The following is an 18,126-nucleotide window of genomic DNA, read 5'->3' on the forward strand; positions in this document are numbered from 1 at the left end:
AGCGTCTAGTAACAATGACCTCTTCATATGTTGAGCAATACAGCAATCAAATCTGCGTAGACATACTAATCAGGACTGGATACGTTTCAGCCATTGACAATCAAAAACTACAAAAATGGAGTTCACAGAAGCACAATTTCAGTCATTTGCATATATCACTTTTAAGTTATGATTGACAAAAATAGTCAAAATCGGCCTACCAATCCGGGTGAGAATGAGAGGTGCTTACTTAGGAGACCACATGGTAACCTATTTATTATCTGATAACTGGAATAACTTGGAATTGGAATTGGCAGTAGAATAGATTTTGGTTCAGTGATGAGTTCTTGAATTTAAAGGGAACTTGTCATGTGAAAAAATGCTATTAACTGCAGATATAGGGTTAATCTGCTGGTTAATAGTATTCTAATCCTGACCGGGGTCTGTACATTAAACCCCGCTGCTGGGAGGAAAATAACTTAATTCCTCTCGGCAGTGTTTCAGTCATGGAGGCATTGACGGTGTGGGTTCAATCATTGCTCTGTGTATTGAGAGCAGCGGCTGTAACCACGCTCCCCCCACTGCCTGACAGCTGCTCAGCATTAGAGGAGGGCTGTCAATCAGTGTGGCGGGGGTCACAGTTACAGCTGACGCGCTCAATAAATAGAGACTGAACCCATGCCGGCATTGCCTTCATGACTGAAACTGGAACGATGCCGGGAAGATTAAAGTTAATTTCCTCCCAGCAGCGAGGTTTAATGTGCAAGCGGCGGGTAGGTTCAGAATGCTATTAACCTGCACTTTAACCCCATATCTGCAGGTTAATAGCATTTTTCCAGGTCACAGATTCCCTTTAATAGAAGACTTGTACCAACACCTTACTTCATTTCATAGAATAAAGTGGAAAAAATACTTTGGTTCTTTGTAACTTTATTACAGTATTTTACTGTTCAGCTGAAATAAAGATCTTCCAGAAATCTGAGTCACTGTGCAGTAAATCACACTGTAGTCTGCCGCAAATATTTCACTAACTTAATTGTCTGTCTTCATTAGACATCTTGCAAATTGTAATTAGCCAGAACATTAGGATGCAGAAGTAATGTATTGCCTGGGCCTGTGCTTTCAGGAGGAACTACCGTATACATTTTTTACGTTATGTATATTTCACAAGTCTTTCAAGTGGAAGTGAATAGAACAGTAGGTGAGGACAGCGACATGGAAATAGAATAAGAATGTGGATGATGGCTGATACAATGTTAAGAGGCTGAATGAACATAGCGCCTGTCAAGGACAGGAAATCCCTAAATGTGACATTTGTATTCATGATCATCCTATATATGAAATCAATACTATAACAATATCATTTGTTATATTAATAAACCCCGCAGTGTGTTGCACTGGCCAGTATTACAGCACTGGTGATCAGCACTGATTTAATACAAATACATAAAGGACCTACAGATATGTCCACCCTTAACTTTATTTATAACAATTTCCCATCATAGCAATACAAAACAATCATGAGATAGTAAGCTAAAAAAATATTGGCACCAGGGAAATTGCTGCAACCGACAGTAGACTAAAGCGGGCTTTACACACAGCGACATCGCTAGCGATGTCGCTGGTGAAAGCACCCGCCCCCATCGGTTGTGCGTCACAGGCAAATCGCTGCCCGTGGCGCACAACATCGCTTACACCCGTCACACATACTTACCTGCCTACCGCCTCCTTTCTTAGGGGGCAGTTCGTTCAGCGTCACAGCGGTGTCACTAAGCGGGCGCCCAATAGAAGCGGAGGGGTGTAGATTAGTGGGCCGAAAACCCCTCCCACCTCCTTCCTTCCTCATTGCAGGCGGCCGCAGGTACGGTGTTGTTCCTCGTTCCTGCGGTGTAACACATAGCGAACATCGTTCCTGCAGCAGCAACGATAATCGGGATAGGAACGATTGGTCAACGATCAACGATATGGTAAGTAATTTTGATCGTTAACGGTCGTTCCTGCGTTTCACATGCAACGACGTCGCTAACGAGGCCGGATGTGTGTCACGAATTCCGTAACCAAACTACATCACGTTAGCGTTGTCATTGCGTGTAAAGCCCGCTTAACCCATAGGAGCAATAATCAATCCTTTCAATAAAATGACCCACTACGAATGTTAAAGAAACCCACCACCCTAAGACAGAAAAGGGACTATATATTACTGTAGTTTAGTCACCCTAACTGGTGCCCTTTGTTTGTGTCCTGCTAACTCGTCTGCTAAGATCGACATTTAGCTCCCCTAATTCCAGGATGGCTTATTACCTTTTCGATCTCAAAGCACAAGAAGGGCAAGTAGACGATTTAGACTTAAAGAAGTGGTTCACCCATATTCATTATTGGGCACAACGTTATTATGCTGAGAAACAAGGTTTGTCTCAAATACCTTGTGTTGCCAATAGTGCCTGTGAGCAGTGCTATTGCGGACCGCTCTTCCCCATCGCCTGACCCCCAGGCTCTGTGACCTCGGGGATTCGGTGATGTTACGTCAACTTCCTGTTCACCTGACATCACCGCGGCTGGCCCCAGTCTCCGTGTGCGACTGGGTTGTGGACGGACTTTCACCGCTCAGCACAGCCTAGTGTCACCGCACAGCACCTCCATGCTCCCTCCTCCTTCAAAGCTGAGCGCCGCAAGCAGGAGACATGCTGGGCTGTGACTAGCGGTGAAACTTCACCCACAGCCCAGTGACTCACGGAGACTGGGGCCAGCCACAGTGATGTCAGATGAACGTGACATCACCGGATCCCCAAGGTCACAGAGTCCGTGGGTCAGGCGATGGGGAAGAGCGGTCCACAGGCACTCTGGGAACACAAGGTATTTGAGAGAAACCTGGTTTCTCAACATAATATCATTGTGGCCAATAATGAATATGGGTGAACCACCCCTTTAACATCGCACTTCTCTTGTGACCACATTAGAAGCCGGGGTGATCTCCGGTGCTCTCACCTGAACTCCGGAGATCAGCCCGGCCTGTCTGCAGCTGACATGAACTGAACCGCAAGCGCCGGGGAATCAATCACTCGGCGCTCGCGGTACAGTCTCGGCTGCATGCTGGAGCTCAGGTTCGAGCTCCAGAGTGCAATGCAGGTACCAGAATCCAGGCCTGGCATTACTGGAGATTCCTCCAGTAGCCAGTCTGACCCTGCTGCTGTATACTCACCTGTCCAGGGCCGCTGCTGCTGTCAGCGCTTTACTGCAGTTGAATGCTTTGTAGTGCCGTAAAGCATTCAACTGCAGTAAAGCCATGACAACATCCTGCAGCGGAGGGGTCTGTGTGCCTGTGGACTGCAAGAAGCAGCTAAAGGCCCCGCGGGCACAGAGGAGAGGTGAGAATATCTTTTATTGTGTGTAAACAATGGCATAATAGGGGACAGAAGAGAACAGCAGGTGCACATTAATAAACAATGTGCTCATTACTGCAGGGGACATTACTGCAGGGGACATTACTAAACAATGAGGACATTACAGCAAAGGACATTACAGCAGGTGACATCAGCCCCCCCACCAGATCTGTACGCCCCCAGCCCCCCCACCAGATCTGTATGCCCCCAGCCCCCCCACCAGATCTGCATGCCTCCAACCCCCCCACCAGATCTGTATGCACCCAGCCCCCTTCACCAGAACTGTATGCCCCCTCACCAGATCTGTATGCCCCCAGCCCCCCTCTCCAGAACTCTATGCCCCCAGCCCCCCCCTCACCAGATCTTTATGCCCCCAGCCCCCCTCACCAGATCTGTATGCCCACAGCCCTCCACCAGAACTATATGCCCTCAGCCCCCCTCACCAGATCTGTATGCACCCAACACCCCCAACCAGATCTCTATACCCCCAGCCCCCCCAACCAGATCTGTATGCCACCAGCCTCCCCTCACCAGATCTGTATTCCCCAGCCCCCCTCACCAGAACTCTATGCCCCAGCCCCCCTCACTTGAACTGTATGCCCCCAGCCCCCCCAACCAGATCTGTATGCCTCCAGCCCCCCTCGCCAGAACTGTATGGCCCAGCCCCCCTTACCAGAACTGTATGCCATAGTATCATAGTATCATAGTATCATAGTTTTTAAGGTTGAAGGGAGACTCTAAGTCCATCTAGTTCAACCCGTAGCCTAACATGTTGATCCAGAGGAAGGCAAAAAAAACCCCAATGTGGCAAACAAGTTCCAATGGGGAAAAAATTTCCTTCCTGACTCCACATCCGGCAATCAGACTAGTTCCCTGGATCAATACCCTGCCATAAAATCTAATATACATAACTGGTAATATTAAATTTTTCAAGAAAGGCATCCAGGCTCTGCTTAAATGTTAGTAGTGAATCACTCATTACAACATCATGCGGCAGAGAGTTCCATAGTCTCACTGCTCGTACAGTAAAGAATCCTCGTCTGTGATTATGATTAAACCTTCTTTCCTCAAGACGTGCCCACAAACCCCCTCAAACTGCCCACAAACCCCCTCACCAGAACTGTATGCCTCCAGCCCCACCTCACCAGAACTGTATGCCTCCAGTCCCCCACCAGATCTGTATGCCTACAGCCCCCCACAAAATCTGTATTCCCCCAGCCCCACTCACCTCTGCTCCTGTCAGCACCACTAAGCATAGACAGATGTTCATTTCACTGCACTCACGATGTGATAGTATTGGGCCTATTTCTGGTATATATATATATTATATGTACAGTCACTTTAAAGGGGTTCTCTGAGAAATTTAATAAAATAAATCGTTTAAATAACCATTTTTTGAAATACCTTAAGTTATCGAAACAATAATATGCGTTACATAGTGCAAACGGTCTGGATTTTAAATAGGGCATCTGCCAGGACATGCAATAAGACTGACTGCGTGAAGCATGAGACAGAGACACTAAAACTGTCAGGCTGACTAACATGGATGTTCATTCTCAGTCAGCTAAAGAAAAGTGTTTATTTTCTTTACTCCACTCCCACTCAGTGTCCTGTCAGGTAGACTGAACAGAGGAATGTGCTTTCAGGATGACTGAATGCCTGACCAGACACTGCACTGATGTGATTTCTGTCTTGAGCTTCACAAAGCCTGTTCTGCTATGTCCAGTCCTGTCCTACTACATGTCCTCTGAACTCTAGGGGACGTGTAGTTTATGACAGCTTTTTGCTATATAAAGCTATTTAAAAAATGTTTAATATTTAAATGTGTATAATTTATTATTTTATTTATTGTAGTACATTTCTTGGAGAACCCCTTTTAGTCTCAATGTGGGACTTATACATAGTATATATACTACAATTCCCTTCAAACCTTTTTGTTGTCTCTACTTCAGATTCCATCTTGAATATTGCATTTCTCTGCTTCCTTTTCCTCTACACTGTGTGCAGAATTATTATTGGGTATTTAGCTAATATTATCATTTTATGCATATTTGGAAATTTAAGCTGTATAAACTTGAATGCTTATTGGATGAAGCAGATCAGGTGATATGTATTTGTGTAATGAACTGTGATCTCCCTGGAGTGCCCAGAGGCATAAGGTGTTCAGTGCTTAGAGACACGGCCGAGGTGAGTAAGGCTGAAACCCGACCACCACTCAACAAGACAAATAAATTGAGACATCAAGACTGGGCCAAGAAATATCTGAACACAGATTTTTCAAAGATTTTATGGAATGATGAGATGATAGTGATTCTTTATGGACCATATGGATTGATCCATGGCTGTATCTCCAATTCAACTCAAGCACCATTCAGGTGTAGGTACGTGGGGTACTCTTGTGAGCTAGCATTAATAAAGCAGAGCTAGTTGGATATTATTTTACAGTCCGTGAAAATAGGGCACTTTTTTGCCCTGTCAGTGAAAACAAAAATAAGGAGTTCATAATTTTTTGGAACTTGAAGAAAGTTATACAGATCATTTTGACTGCAATTATCATTATTTCACAGTTTACAGTGCATGCAGCTGATGTCTTCATATCAGAACTATGGTCTGTAGGCACTGATCACTAATAATCATAATGATTTATTGTTCTCTTCTAATGTGTCCATAAAAATATTGCCTGCCAGTGATTTTTATCATAAGCTATCCAGAAAACTTGAAAAGTCAAGTTGGCAACCCTGGTGGCCATGTATTGAAAATTCTGCAAAATTTTAATACCACAAACATTAAAGGGGCTAGCCAAGACTTTTGCTTTTTTACCTAGGTGGCCAAGAACTTACCAGTAGGTAATTGCTAAATAACTGCCTGTTCTGCTCTGCAATGATCTCTTTCGACTGAGAGGGGTCATGGAATTTTTCTTCCAGAGATACCGTTGACATTACGTCAAGGGCGTAGCTCATTCTCTTCCACTCTGTTCTGCTGATGGTACGTTATTCCTGACGACATGCTTGTAGGCAATGGGCAGCCGGCTGTCAATCAGCTCGATGACGGCAGTGACTCCCCATCAACAGAGCCGATAAGAAAGAGCTACTCTGTCCACATGGCAAAAAAGGAAGCAAGAGAATTGACGCCAGGCAGAACAGACAAATAGTTAGGAACTAACCGCCAGTAAGTGACAGTTAGGAACTACGTGCCACTAAGTGATCGTTAGGAACTACCTGCCAGTAAGTGAGTTAGAAACTACCTGCCTCTAAGTGACGGTTAGGAACTGCCTGCCAGTTAGTGATAGTTGAGAACTACCTGCCAGTAAGTGACAGTTAGGAAATACCTGCCAGTAAGTAATAGTTAGGAACTACCTGCCAGTAAGTGACAGTTAGGAAATACCTGCCAGTAAGTATTAGTTAGGAACTACCTGCCAGTAAGTGACAGTTAGGAACTACCTGCCAGTACGTTCTTGGGCCCATAGGGAAAAAAAAGTCCTGGATAACCCCTTTAAAGTTTACAGAATAAAAACATTTCAAAAATTATAGAAATAGAATCTACGGTTTCTATCACAGTATTGCTTGTAATAATATGTGTGAACATAAGAAATAAACATTGACACCAACATCTCTAAAGTGAGATTCCTGCAGTAAAGTGACGGAAAAATGCAAGTAAATATCTTACCAAATTATTATTTAGGACAATGAAAATGAGAAATGACAATTTTGCTTCATGAATCAATAAGTGATAAACATCAAAGTCAAATTAATTTACAGTTTTCATTTAAAGATTTCTCAAAGCTAAGGTACCTTAATTTCTAAGATCTTATTCAGACAACTCTTTTTTCGGTTCATGTACAAAACACAAAGTCTATTAACAACATAACTTAATAGGCTAATTCAGATGGCTGGTTTTTCTTTTCCACATGAACAAAAGCAAAAATTCAGGAAATTCATTTGCGTCTTTTGACGATTATTTGCTAGTCCCATCCGACTTCCCCAAAATAGGTGGAAGAAGCGAGGGTCAGCGATAATTCAAGTTTACACTATTTCTGTGATTGGAGTACATTTCTGGCAGTGGTGCAGACAAGCTGTAAAATGCAACTAATTTACTAAATTGTGTATGCCTCTTGATGAATTATGCAAATTGTTTCTCCAGTGAGGAAGTAGATAAACTCTAGCGCCACCTATTGGAAGTAGCAATCCTAAAATTCAAAAGTGGCCCTTTAACGAGCCTTTTCATATGACCTAGGATTTATGCCAGATCAAAACCTCAATTTGCAGACACGTTGTTTTGGGATGGTTCTCAGTGCAAGTATGAGATCTGATCTGGCTGTATGAGATGGTTGACAGTGAAAAGTATGAGATCTGATCTGGCTGTCTGAGATGGTTGTCAGTGAAAAGTATGAGATCTGATCTGGTTGCATGAGAGGCTAAGACAGGGTTAAAGGGAAAGCTATTCTTCTTGCGGCGACTGACATACTATTCCAGCATGCCAGTGGTGAGGAGACTTTAAGCCGCAATGCTCCTCTTTCAAATTCCTACTTCCAATAGGTGGCACTAGAGTTCGTCTACTTCCTCACTGAAGAGACAATTTGTATGTTTCCCGGAGGAGCATTGCGGCTTAAAGTCTCCTCACCACTGCCATGCTGGAATAGTGTATCAGTCGCCACAAGAAGAATATCTTTATGAATTATGCGCATCTCACTTCAGCGACCTTGATCATGAAGACTGGCATGCACAACGCCGGCTTAATGATTTTGGCCGGAAGTGTCTGTGAGAAAAAAACTACAGCAGTATACACTACTCTCTTCCATTTTTAACATATCAGTTGCAAAGATTACCTAGGAAACTACACAATACTATTTATTATTTATTAAACAGTGGATTTATTAAGCAAATGTCATATGGATTACAAAAACTGACATATAAATTCCTAAAACGTGAAAAACAGACATATAGAACACCGCAACGACAAAAATAGACATTTGTTCATACACTCATCTGAACCTGGCTTAAGTCTAATCTCCGCTTACCTGAGAACATCATCATGTGTTGAAAATTCCAGGGAATTCTTCTTTTACGACCCAAATTCAAGAAAAATGTAAGAGGATATATGTTACAGGCTCTCGCAACAAAGATTGATATCTGTATATGTTCAATTAAGTAATAAACACACGGGTCATTGAGCATTTCATTTCCAACGTTACAAATAGAGAAATCTCTATAATGACAGATAAAGGTACGAGCCTCATACATGGTATTAACCAGTATAAAACATGTTGTTATAGAGAGAAAAAAAATCAGTGTTTGATTTCATTATTATTTTGAAGAAAGCATTTTATAGTGTTAGGAAAGTTTCCCATGAGGGCATTAAAGGAGGATTATTTGAGTATATACAATGACTGAGTGGCCTGGTCTGTCTGCAGGTTTAATCATCTAAACTTACAGTATTATATAATGCTCTCAGGTTCAAACATTAAACCCGTGGTGAGGCTGGATTCTTGGAAATATTATGGTTACAAAAATACTCCTGTAATAAGCTTATTTGAAATTGTCTTGCATTAAAACAATTAGGAAATAATAGTACACTCATTCAACAGGGATATACAGTGTGTCCACCCATATCCTGTCAACCGCCATTAACTTGAGAATGGCGGCAGCTATTGGAATAAAAGTGGTGTCTAGGTATAGTAAAGTAGCCATGCGCTACACAATGAAACCACCTGTAGTGCCACCTGGTGGAAAACAATAAAGTTAGCATTTTTATCTTTAAAACGGAACGAGATAGAGGAAAAAAATTGAATTACAAAGTTGTAGGGCATCATCAATTCAATACGAATCGACACCTTGCATACAGAAATGCTATGATCAGAACGTGTAAAACTCACAAAGCTGCGGACGTGAAGCGATACCTCATAGAGACCTTCCTAAAAGTCATTGGGTATGGTGGCTGGGTGGAGTGGCCTCCACGATCACATGACCTGACCCCATTGGACTTCTTTCTGTGAGGTCACATCAAACAGCAGGTGTATGCGACCAATCTACCAACATTGCAGGACCTACGATGACGTATCACAGATGCTTATGCAAACGTGTCACCTATCATACTGCACAACGTGCAGCAAGATACAGTATGCTGACCAGAGTCCAGCTGTGCATTGCAGCTGACGGTGGTCACTTTGAGCATCAAAGTTAAATGAGTGCCATATGCGTGATCAGCATTCAATGTTTTTTTTTGGGGGGGGGTCATGGGTTTCATATTATAGCATTTCTGTATACAAGGTGTTGATTCGTATTGAATTGATGATGCCCTGCAATTTTGCAATTCACTTTTTTTCTCTATCTTGTTCCGTTTTCAAGATAAAAATGCTAACTCCGTTGTTTTCCACCAGGTGGCGCTATAAATGGTTTCACTGCGTAGCTCATGGCTACTTTACTATACCTAGACACCACTTCTATGCCTACAGCTTCCGCCCTTCTCAAGTTAATGGCGGTGGACAGGATATGGTTGGACACACTGTATACTTTTTTACCTTATAGTATGCAAACTAGCAGTTTTGCTGAACAAAGGAAACTATCTTTCCAATAACACTGAAGAGAGGTAGGTTCCCCACAAGTCAGTATCTGACTAGAGATGAGCGAACCTGATGTTTGGTATTTGGATTTCGTACCGAACACAGACTTTTCCCAAAAAACAGAGTTCGGGTGATTTATGTATGCAAACCACTCAAGCGAGCAGTGCTGTGCTCAGGTACGCTCAGTGCTCAGCTCAGTGTGAGCAGCTTTCAGTGTTTGACTGGCTCGCATTGGGGGTAACAACAGCGTGATTAGATGTAGTGTGCCACAAAAAAAAAAAATAAAAAAAAAATTAAAAAATCCCATCCCCAAATGTGATATGTTTGTAGCTTGTTGTATGTGGGATGAGAGCCGAACTGCCAATCAGTGACTTCAAATGAAGTTGAGGTCAAGTCCAGGTCCAGAACTGAACTTTATAAAAAGTTCGGCTGAAGCCCCAGAACCGAAACTTCTTTGGTTCCGCTCATCTCTATAACTGACCCTTTTGGGAGCCTTCAACATAACCAGCAATAAATGCCAAGCGAGAAATTGAGCTACAGAAAGCCTGTTTGGGGAAATTTGCCCTTCTTCAGTGAGAGAACAAATTTACATATTTCTATTCCCATGGAGAACTACCTGAAAACCTCCATACTCAGCTAATCTATTTAACCCCTCAATGCTATTTGACGTACATGTCCATCATTAGCATCTTTCACTTTGTACTCGATGGATATGAAGATTTTGACAGAAGGAGAAGAATCCCTCTGTCACACTATTGGCACTCCTGGAAAACAATTTCATAATAATACTGGGTTGATATGGCAATGACAGTGGCCTCCAGGTCTGCCATAAATTACAGCCAATCAGATCTCACCAGAGTTGGACTTTGATATGCTACTTGTCAATTTTACACAGACAGGATAAGGTAATATTCCTTTTGGGGATTAAAATATTAAAAATGTTGAAAAACAAAATGTAAATAAAATGTCTCTAATGCGGACATCACACGAGACGATCTATCGCGCGATATGTCGTCGGGGTCACGGTTTTCGTGATGCACATCTGGCATCGTTTATGACGTCGTCCCGTGTGACATCTACGAGCGACGCAGGAGGTTTGCAAATCGTGTATCGTTGACACGTCGCTCATTTTTAAAAAGTAATTTATTTTTCTTTGCGCCGGTTGCTCATCATACCCGGGGCAGCACACATCGCTCCGTGTGACACCCCGGGAATGATGAAAGCTTACCTGTGTCCCGCGGCTCCCACCGTTTATGTGGAAGGAAGGAGGTGGGCGGGATGTTTACGTCCCGCTCATCTCCGCCCCTCCGCTTCTATTGCCTGGCCGCTGTGTGACGTCGCTGTGACGCCGAACATCCCACCCCCTTCAGGAAGTGGATATTCGCCGCCCACAGCGATGTCGCTCAGCAGGTAAGTACGTGTGACGGCGGTTTAACGACTTTGTGCGCCACTGGCAACTAATTGCCCGTGAGGCACAAACGACGGGGGCGGGTACGATCGCTCGTGCGATCGCACGATAGATCGTATCGTGTGACGCCCGCATAAGTCCTTAAATTAAAAAAAAAGTTGAAACATACTCTCCAAAATCTCCAGTTTTCCAGTAAAAGAAAGTTTAAAATTAAAAATATATAAAGTATGTACATAAAAAGGTTGCATATTTAGTATTGCTGAGAAAAAAAACAATGTTAGAACTGTGTTTTTTTTTTCATCTCGTTCATTTGTCCATCCTGCTTGTTCATTTTCCACAAAAAAAAGAAAAGTGATTTAAACGTTAAGTGGATCTCAAAATGGTATCCCGCTCGAGTATCTAATAAAGAACATGAATATTCACTGCTCATCCATAATCCCGCTCACCTCTCGGCACTGAAGCCTGTGCCTAGAGGTGACGTCACTTGATGGCATCAGAAGAGGACATCGTACACTGGGGAGCGGAGGGATGGTGAGTATAATCATTATTTTTGATGTGTGCAACATGATAGTGGACATATATACCAGGATAAGGGACATACAGTACTTACCTCCCGACTCATAGCCACTCACTGCTCACAAGTCCCTTGCCCTTCTGATGATATAAAAATGTCATGTGACCACTGCATCCAATCAGGGCTGATTTTTCACATTTCCCATCAGGACAGCTCTGGGAGGTGATGCTCCTGGAGATAAGTGTGTTTTATTAGTTTTTTTTTTGGGGGGGGGGGGGCATTCTGGGGCTATTCATAAATGGTTGTTCAGGAGTGGATCCACGTAATGTACGATAAAACACAGTTACAATATGACAATCTGAAACTACCCTATGATTTTTCATACTTTTCCATATTGAGGATCTCAAATTAGTCCAACATATTCATAAGGAAATCTATTCCTAGTAAAAATATTACCATACAAGTAATGGAGACCATTAACATTTTTCTACAAAGTTAAAATACTTCCCCTCATCATAAGGCATTAACGGTATAATCTCTGTTTAATTCCATACACATGTGGTTACGTTTTAATCAAAGAACAAGCACGTAATATCAGACCTGCAGCGGCCCTGGAGTCATCTGAAAGGAGAACCACACAGATTTAATTACATTTCAATAAAATGTGCTTTGAATTAACATTGAAACCTGGATTATGTTCTCTGATTCTAATCTCCAGTCTTGACTTTTCGGAGTGCAGAAGGTAACCGGCCAATTTGTTTGGATTTTGGATAAAAAGGATACAACTGCTCCACATATAAAGAGAGCATTAAAGATGTGGTTCTGGAAAGTAAATAATGCCAGCCCCATATAACAGAAGATAAAGTTCTCCGCCAGGAAGTTCATGAATTCAAAAAGCTGATGGAAAACAGAAAGAATGGAATCAGAGTTGTTACGTTTACGAGCCCATGAACATACAGATGAGATCACAGTCCATGTGCACACGCATGTATGACAGGATGGCTGGAAGCACAGTTATAGAGATAATCCAATAACAATGGGGCTTCTCGTAATAATTCCTCATTATAGAGAGCACCAGCTCTTTCAGTGATTCATTATATCATTCTTCCTGGTAGACAGAGACCAAAGTTTGGCTGGAGCGATCAGACTGCCACCGATCATCTTACTTCTGTGATAACAGTCCTAGTCACCAGCCAAATGATATGAGAGGTGAAATAAGGATGAATACTAAGTTTATTTTCCACTTATAAGTCCGGGAAGTAAAACAGATTTCAACAACATACTGGCCCTGATTCATCGGTGTTTTGGGCATAAATGTAAAAAGTCACTTAATTTTTGCTCAACTTTGTAATACGCAAAAATTGTGCAACTTTTGACGTCTTCCCAACAGTTTCAATAGGCTCCAACAAAAATGGGTAGAACTGGGGAGGAACTGGCGCAGGACAGGGTCGAGGGTTTGCCACATTATCAAATCCATCAAATGTGACAGCATTTATTATGCCTGAAATATTATTTCAAGTGAAGTGCACAACACTGATAAGTGCGTCAAATTCATTAAGTGGTTTTGGCACAACTTATCTCTGCATGCTCCTCATTAAGACTGGCATATTAATCGCTAGTCTTAATGGATCAGGGCCTACATCTTGTACTTGTAAGTTGTGGTGATATGGAGGCAAGCAAGACAATACCACAAACACTATGTAGAGATACACGTTCTTACTATATACATACCAAACTGGGTACAAGATATCCATGTAAATAGCAGTAGCTAAAGAAAAAGTACAAGTTAGATTTTAAGTAGTTGAGAAAAAGAATGTAAAGGGATAGTCCCCTTAAACATTTGTGATGTATTCACAAGAAATAAAAAAATGCTTGATATGTGCAGGTCCCTCCTCCGAGAGTAGAAATCCTGGAACCCACAGGACAGGTGATAAACAGAGCTTATGGAACCAACACCAATCCAAAAATGTTTATGGCTGGTACAACCCTTAAGAAAGGACCTGGCATGTATTAGGATGTGCACAGAAATAACTCTGTTAGGAATGTCTTAAATTGTACAGTTTTTGTCACATATTTTCCCCTTGTACACTGACTTCTGGTGAAGAGTTTTGTTTAAAGTCACAGGAATTCGTGGCCATATCGAAATGTTTGCGACAAGTGAATAGCTGTAGCCAGTGGCATAACGTGAAGCTCATAGGCCCCATTGCAAAACCTTCAAGTGGGTCACAATTAATGTAAATCTTTAATAGTAAAGCTCTTTTTAAATAGGCCAAAGGGAGTTTTTGCCCCCCCCAGGCTATATGGCCCGGGTGCGATTACAACTTAAGCACCTATTGTAGTTACGGCCTTGGCTGTAGCCATAAAAGCACAAATGTGGCATGCCAGTATGCTGCAAAAAGTTACTTCCCAAATGACCACAAAACCTCTCAGTGCTCCATTTAGAAGTTTTGGGTCCTTGAGAAGTGACTTTTTGCAGATTTCTGGCATGCCACATTTGTGCTTTTATGGCTACAGCCAAGAGTGTAACTACAATAGGTGCAGGGATTGTAATCCCATCTGGGCCCTAGAGCCTAGGGATTGCCAAAAACTCCCTTGGGCCTATTTAAAAAGACCTTTACTATTAAAGACTCACAATAATTGGGGGCCCCTTTGGAGTTTTTGCATGGCTACAAAAGAGGGGAAACTGAAGATTCAAAGAACATGTATGCCATCGTCAACCACACCCGTCCATATTATTAAGGCTACTTTCACACATCCGATTTGAGCAGTGCGGCTCAATCCGGCTGTGAAACCTATGCAACGGATGCGGCGAAAACACCGCATCCTTTGCATAAGTTTTTACATGCGGCCCGTCCGTTTTTTTCCGGTTGCGGCACGCTACTGAGCATGCGCAGTGGAAGAAACCGCATGCAGCGGCCGGATGAGTTTTTTGCCGCATCACACCGCATCCGGAGTCCATAGGCATGCATTGAAAATTGTGCCACAGCGGCCGGATGCGGCGCGATGCGTTTTTTTTTGCCGGAGCAAAAAATGTGTCAGGGAACAATCTATCCGGCCGCTGCATCGGCTAAATCTGCCACATGCGGCAAAAAACGGACAGAACGCAAACCCATGAGGCACAATGCGGCGCCAATGCAAGTCAATGCTGGAAAAAACGAAACCGGTGGCAAAAAAAAAACGGTTTTGTTTTTTCAGCAGAGCGCCGGATTGTGCCACACTGCTACAGCCGGATGTGTGAAAGTAGCCTTAGGCGGGCTTTGCACGCTGCGACATCGGTAACAATGTGTTACCGATGCTGCAGCGATAGTACCCGCCCCCGTCGCACGTGCAATATCTAGTGAAAGCTGCCGTAGCGATTATTATCGCTACGGCAGTTTCACACGCACATACCTGCCGTGCGACGTCCCTCTGGCCGGCGACCCGCCTCCTTCCTAAGGGGGCGGGTCGTGCGGCGTCACAGCGACGTCACGCGGCAGGCGGCCAATTGAAGTGGAGGGGCGGAGATGAGCAGGATGTAAACATCCCGCCCACCTCCGTCCTTCTCATTGCAGCCGGCGGCAGGTAAGGTGAAGTTCCTCGCTCCTGCGGCTTCATACACAGCGATGTGTGCTGCCGCAGGAGCGAGGAACAACATCGCACCTGTCGCTGCACCGGCATTATGGAAATGTCGGAGGCTGCAGCGATGATACGATAACGACGCTTTTGCGCTCGTTCATCGTATCATCTAGGATTTACACACTACGACATCGCAAGTGACGCCGGATGTGCGTCACTTTCGATTTGACCCCACCGACATCGCACCTGCGATGTCGTAGTGTGCAAAGCCGCCCTTACTCATTCAGATCAACAATCTGCATATTTGGGTCCGAACTGCCAATATTCCATGTGGCTAAGACACAAACGGCAGAAAAGCCAGATGTGTGTTCTTAGCCTTAGCTTTCTGTTTAGTGGTGCTTGTTGGCCTCTTGTATCTGTGATTTGTGCATTGGTCTTTTGCTGGCTGACCTTTGAGTTTGTTTGATCCTCCTTTTGCCCTGTCCCTCTGTTCTGATCCACTACACTACAGGTATTCTGACTCTAGACCGGGACCTGAATACACCTCTGCATATCCCCTTAATCTTGAAAGGCCTCCCTGGTACCTGATTCCAGAAGGTTTGACTATCCTGCCTCATGACTTCCCTTGTAGTGACTAGCGTCACATCGATCACTTGTATGCATGACTTATCACAAATCTGTGTTGACTCCCTGCACTGGGGCTTGTTGGCCTCCTGTATCTGTGCTTTGTGAATTGGTCTTTTGCTGGGTGACCTTTGACTTTGTTTGATCCTCCTTTTGCCCTGTCCCTCTGTTCTGATCCACTACCTTACAGGTATTCTGACTCTAGACCGCAACCTGACCCTCGGCATATCCCCTTAATCTTGAAGAGCTCTCCTGGTGCCTAATCCCAGAATGTTGACTATCCTGCCTCATGACTTGTCTGTATAGTGACTAGCGTCACATCGATCACTTGTATGCATGAGTGATCACAAATCCATGTGATGACTCCCTGCACTGGGGCTTGTTGGCCTCTTGTATCTGTGCTTTGTGAATTAATCTTTTGCTGGCTGACCTCTGACTTTGCTTGATCCTCCTTTTGCCTGTCCCTCTGTTCTGATCTGCTACCCTCCAGGTATTCTGACTCCAGACCGCGACCTGACTACGCATCTGCCTATCCCCTTAATCTTAAAGGGCTTTCCTTGTACCTGACCCCAGAACATTTAACTATCCTACCTCACAATTTGTCCGTGTAGTGACTAGCGACCGCTTGTATGCCTGACTGATCACAAATCTGTGACGTTTCACTGCACTAATGCTTTCAAGCAGAAATAAGTCACATGGCATCTGCACACCAGTGTTAAAGGCCCTTTTACATTTTTTTTTACATAGCAAATACATGTATCCATTACCTACATATTACTTTAGGAAGGACTGATGGGGCCCTCACATCAGGGATCAATCACTAGAATTAAACTGAATAAAGAGGAGTTTGAATGGAGCGGAGGTCTGCCATGGGCAAAAACTGCTCCTATCAAACTCTATAGTACTGAGTTCTTTGTTATAACTGAATAGGATTAGAAAATACACAGAAAATGTGTTAAAACATATTACAGAAGGGTTTTATAGCCCATTTACCAGGTGGTAAAAGAATGAAATATGTCACATTAGTATTAATGGTATGAAGATGAAAACATATGGTATGTCAGGTTGATTTAGGCTGTTACAATTAAATTAATTAACTAGCTAATTAATTTCACGCTATTTTATAGGAATAGAGCTCTTTATGACACAATTATTAGTCGTTTACATTCTAGCCATAACTCAAGTTTCCAAACCGACCTAAGGACATGGATAAGTTACCTTTTGTGCTGTAAAAGTTCCTTTAACAATTGCTATCTATGAGGCTGTCACGTCTCCTATGTAAGGAAAGCTAATTCCTTATCTCACCGGCACACGCATCTCTCACCAATAATTCCCGCCGTTTAGTAGATGGCAGTTGCTTAATTGTTTTGCTTTTTTGCCATTCTAGGTTTTGTTTCCAACTGAGATCATTACTTGCTTTTCATGATCAAAACATAGTCATCTATTCAATTTAACAGAGAAAAAAATGTGTATTTTTTAGAAAGTGGACACACATGTATATTCCCTATACTTTCAACATAGATCGGCAACAGTACAAGATGATGCCGGCATAAAGTGGCCATAGAAAGATGACAAATAAAGTGGACCCATCCAATCACTGATATTGTACTCGAGACACGCTGGTGACATTGGTATTGAAGAAAATAGATTGTTTCTCCTTCTATTTGATCTTTTCTAACAATAATATACTTGGATTGGATTATATCCGCATCAAATAATGCGTTGAAGTCACTTTTTTCAAAGAAAATAGTGTAGCAGGCAGCGCGGTTTTTACTTACAAACTATTGAACCTTAATGCCTACCGAATGGACCTCATTAAAGTTCCCACGATTAGTTTTTGGTGAGTTTTTGATGCTGGGCATTTTCGCTGCAAAGTACCGTAGCGTCTTACATTTCCGGCATCGTGGATGGAATTTATAGAACTCTCGTGCGCACTGTACTTTTTTTTCAACTCTGCATAAACTGTCTTGTGGTGCGTTTTAGAAATCCACAACAGGTTAATTTACGTTAAGTTTTATGCATTAATTTTTCCCATAGAATTGCATTTGATGCAGAAAATCCAAGAGTAAATAATACATAGGCGTTTTTAGTGACCGTATCAAAAAAG

At 43.0% G+C, this 18,126-nt stretch overlaps 1 protein-coding gene across 1 annotated transcript in view; it reads right to left on the reverse strand.

The window, feature by feature from the left end:
* SLC9A9 (solute carrier family 9 member A9) overlaps positions 1-18,126 on the reverse strand; it is a 1,094,760-nt gene that overhangs the window by 437,626 nt on the left and 639,008 nt on the right. The window contains exons 10-11 of the mRNA XM_075340787.1: positions 12,624-12,737; positions 8,377-8,488 (exon numbers count right to left, since the gene is read on the reverse strand). Coding sequence (XP_075196902.1) covers positions 8,377-8,488; positions 12,624-12,737 — 226 coding nt within the window. The remainder of the gene's footprint in view (positions 1-8,376; positions 8,489-12,623; positions 12,738-18,126) is intronic.

The sequence above is a fragment of the Anomaloglossus baeobatrachus genome, chromosome 3 (genome assembly GCF_048569485.1).
Source record: "Anomaloglossus baeobatrachus isolate aAnoBae1 chromosome 3, aAnoBae1.hap1, whole genome shotgun sequence".
NCBI classification, from domain to species: domain Eukaryota; kingdom Metazoa; phylum Chordata; class Amphibia; order Anura; family Aromobatidae; genus Anomaloglossus; species Anomaloglossus baeobatrachus.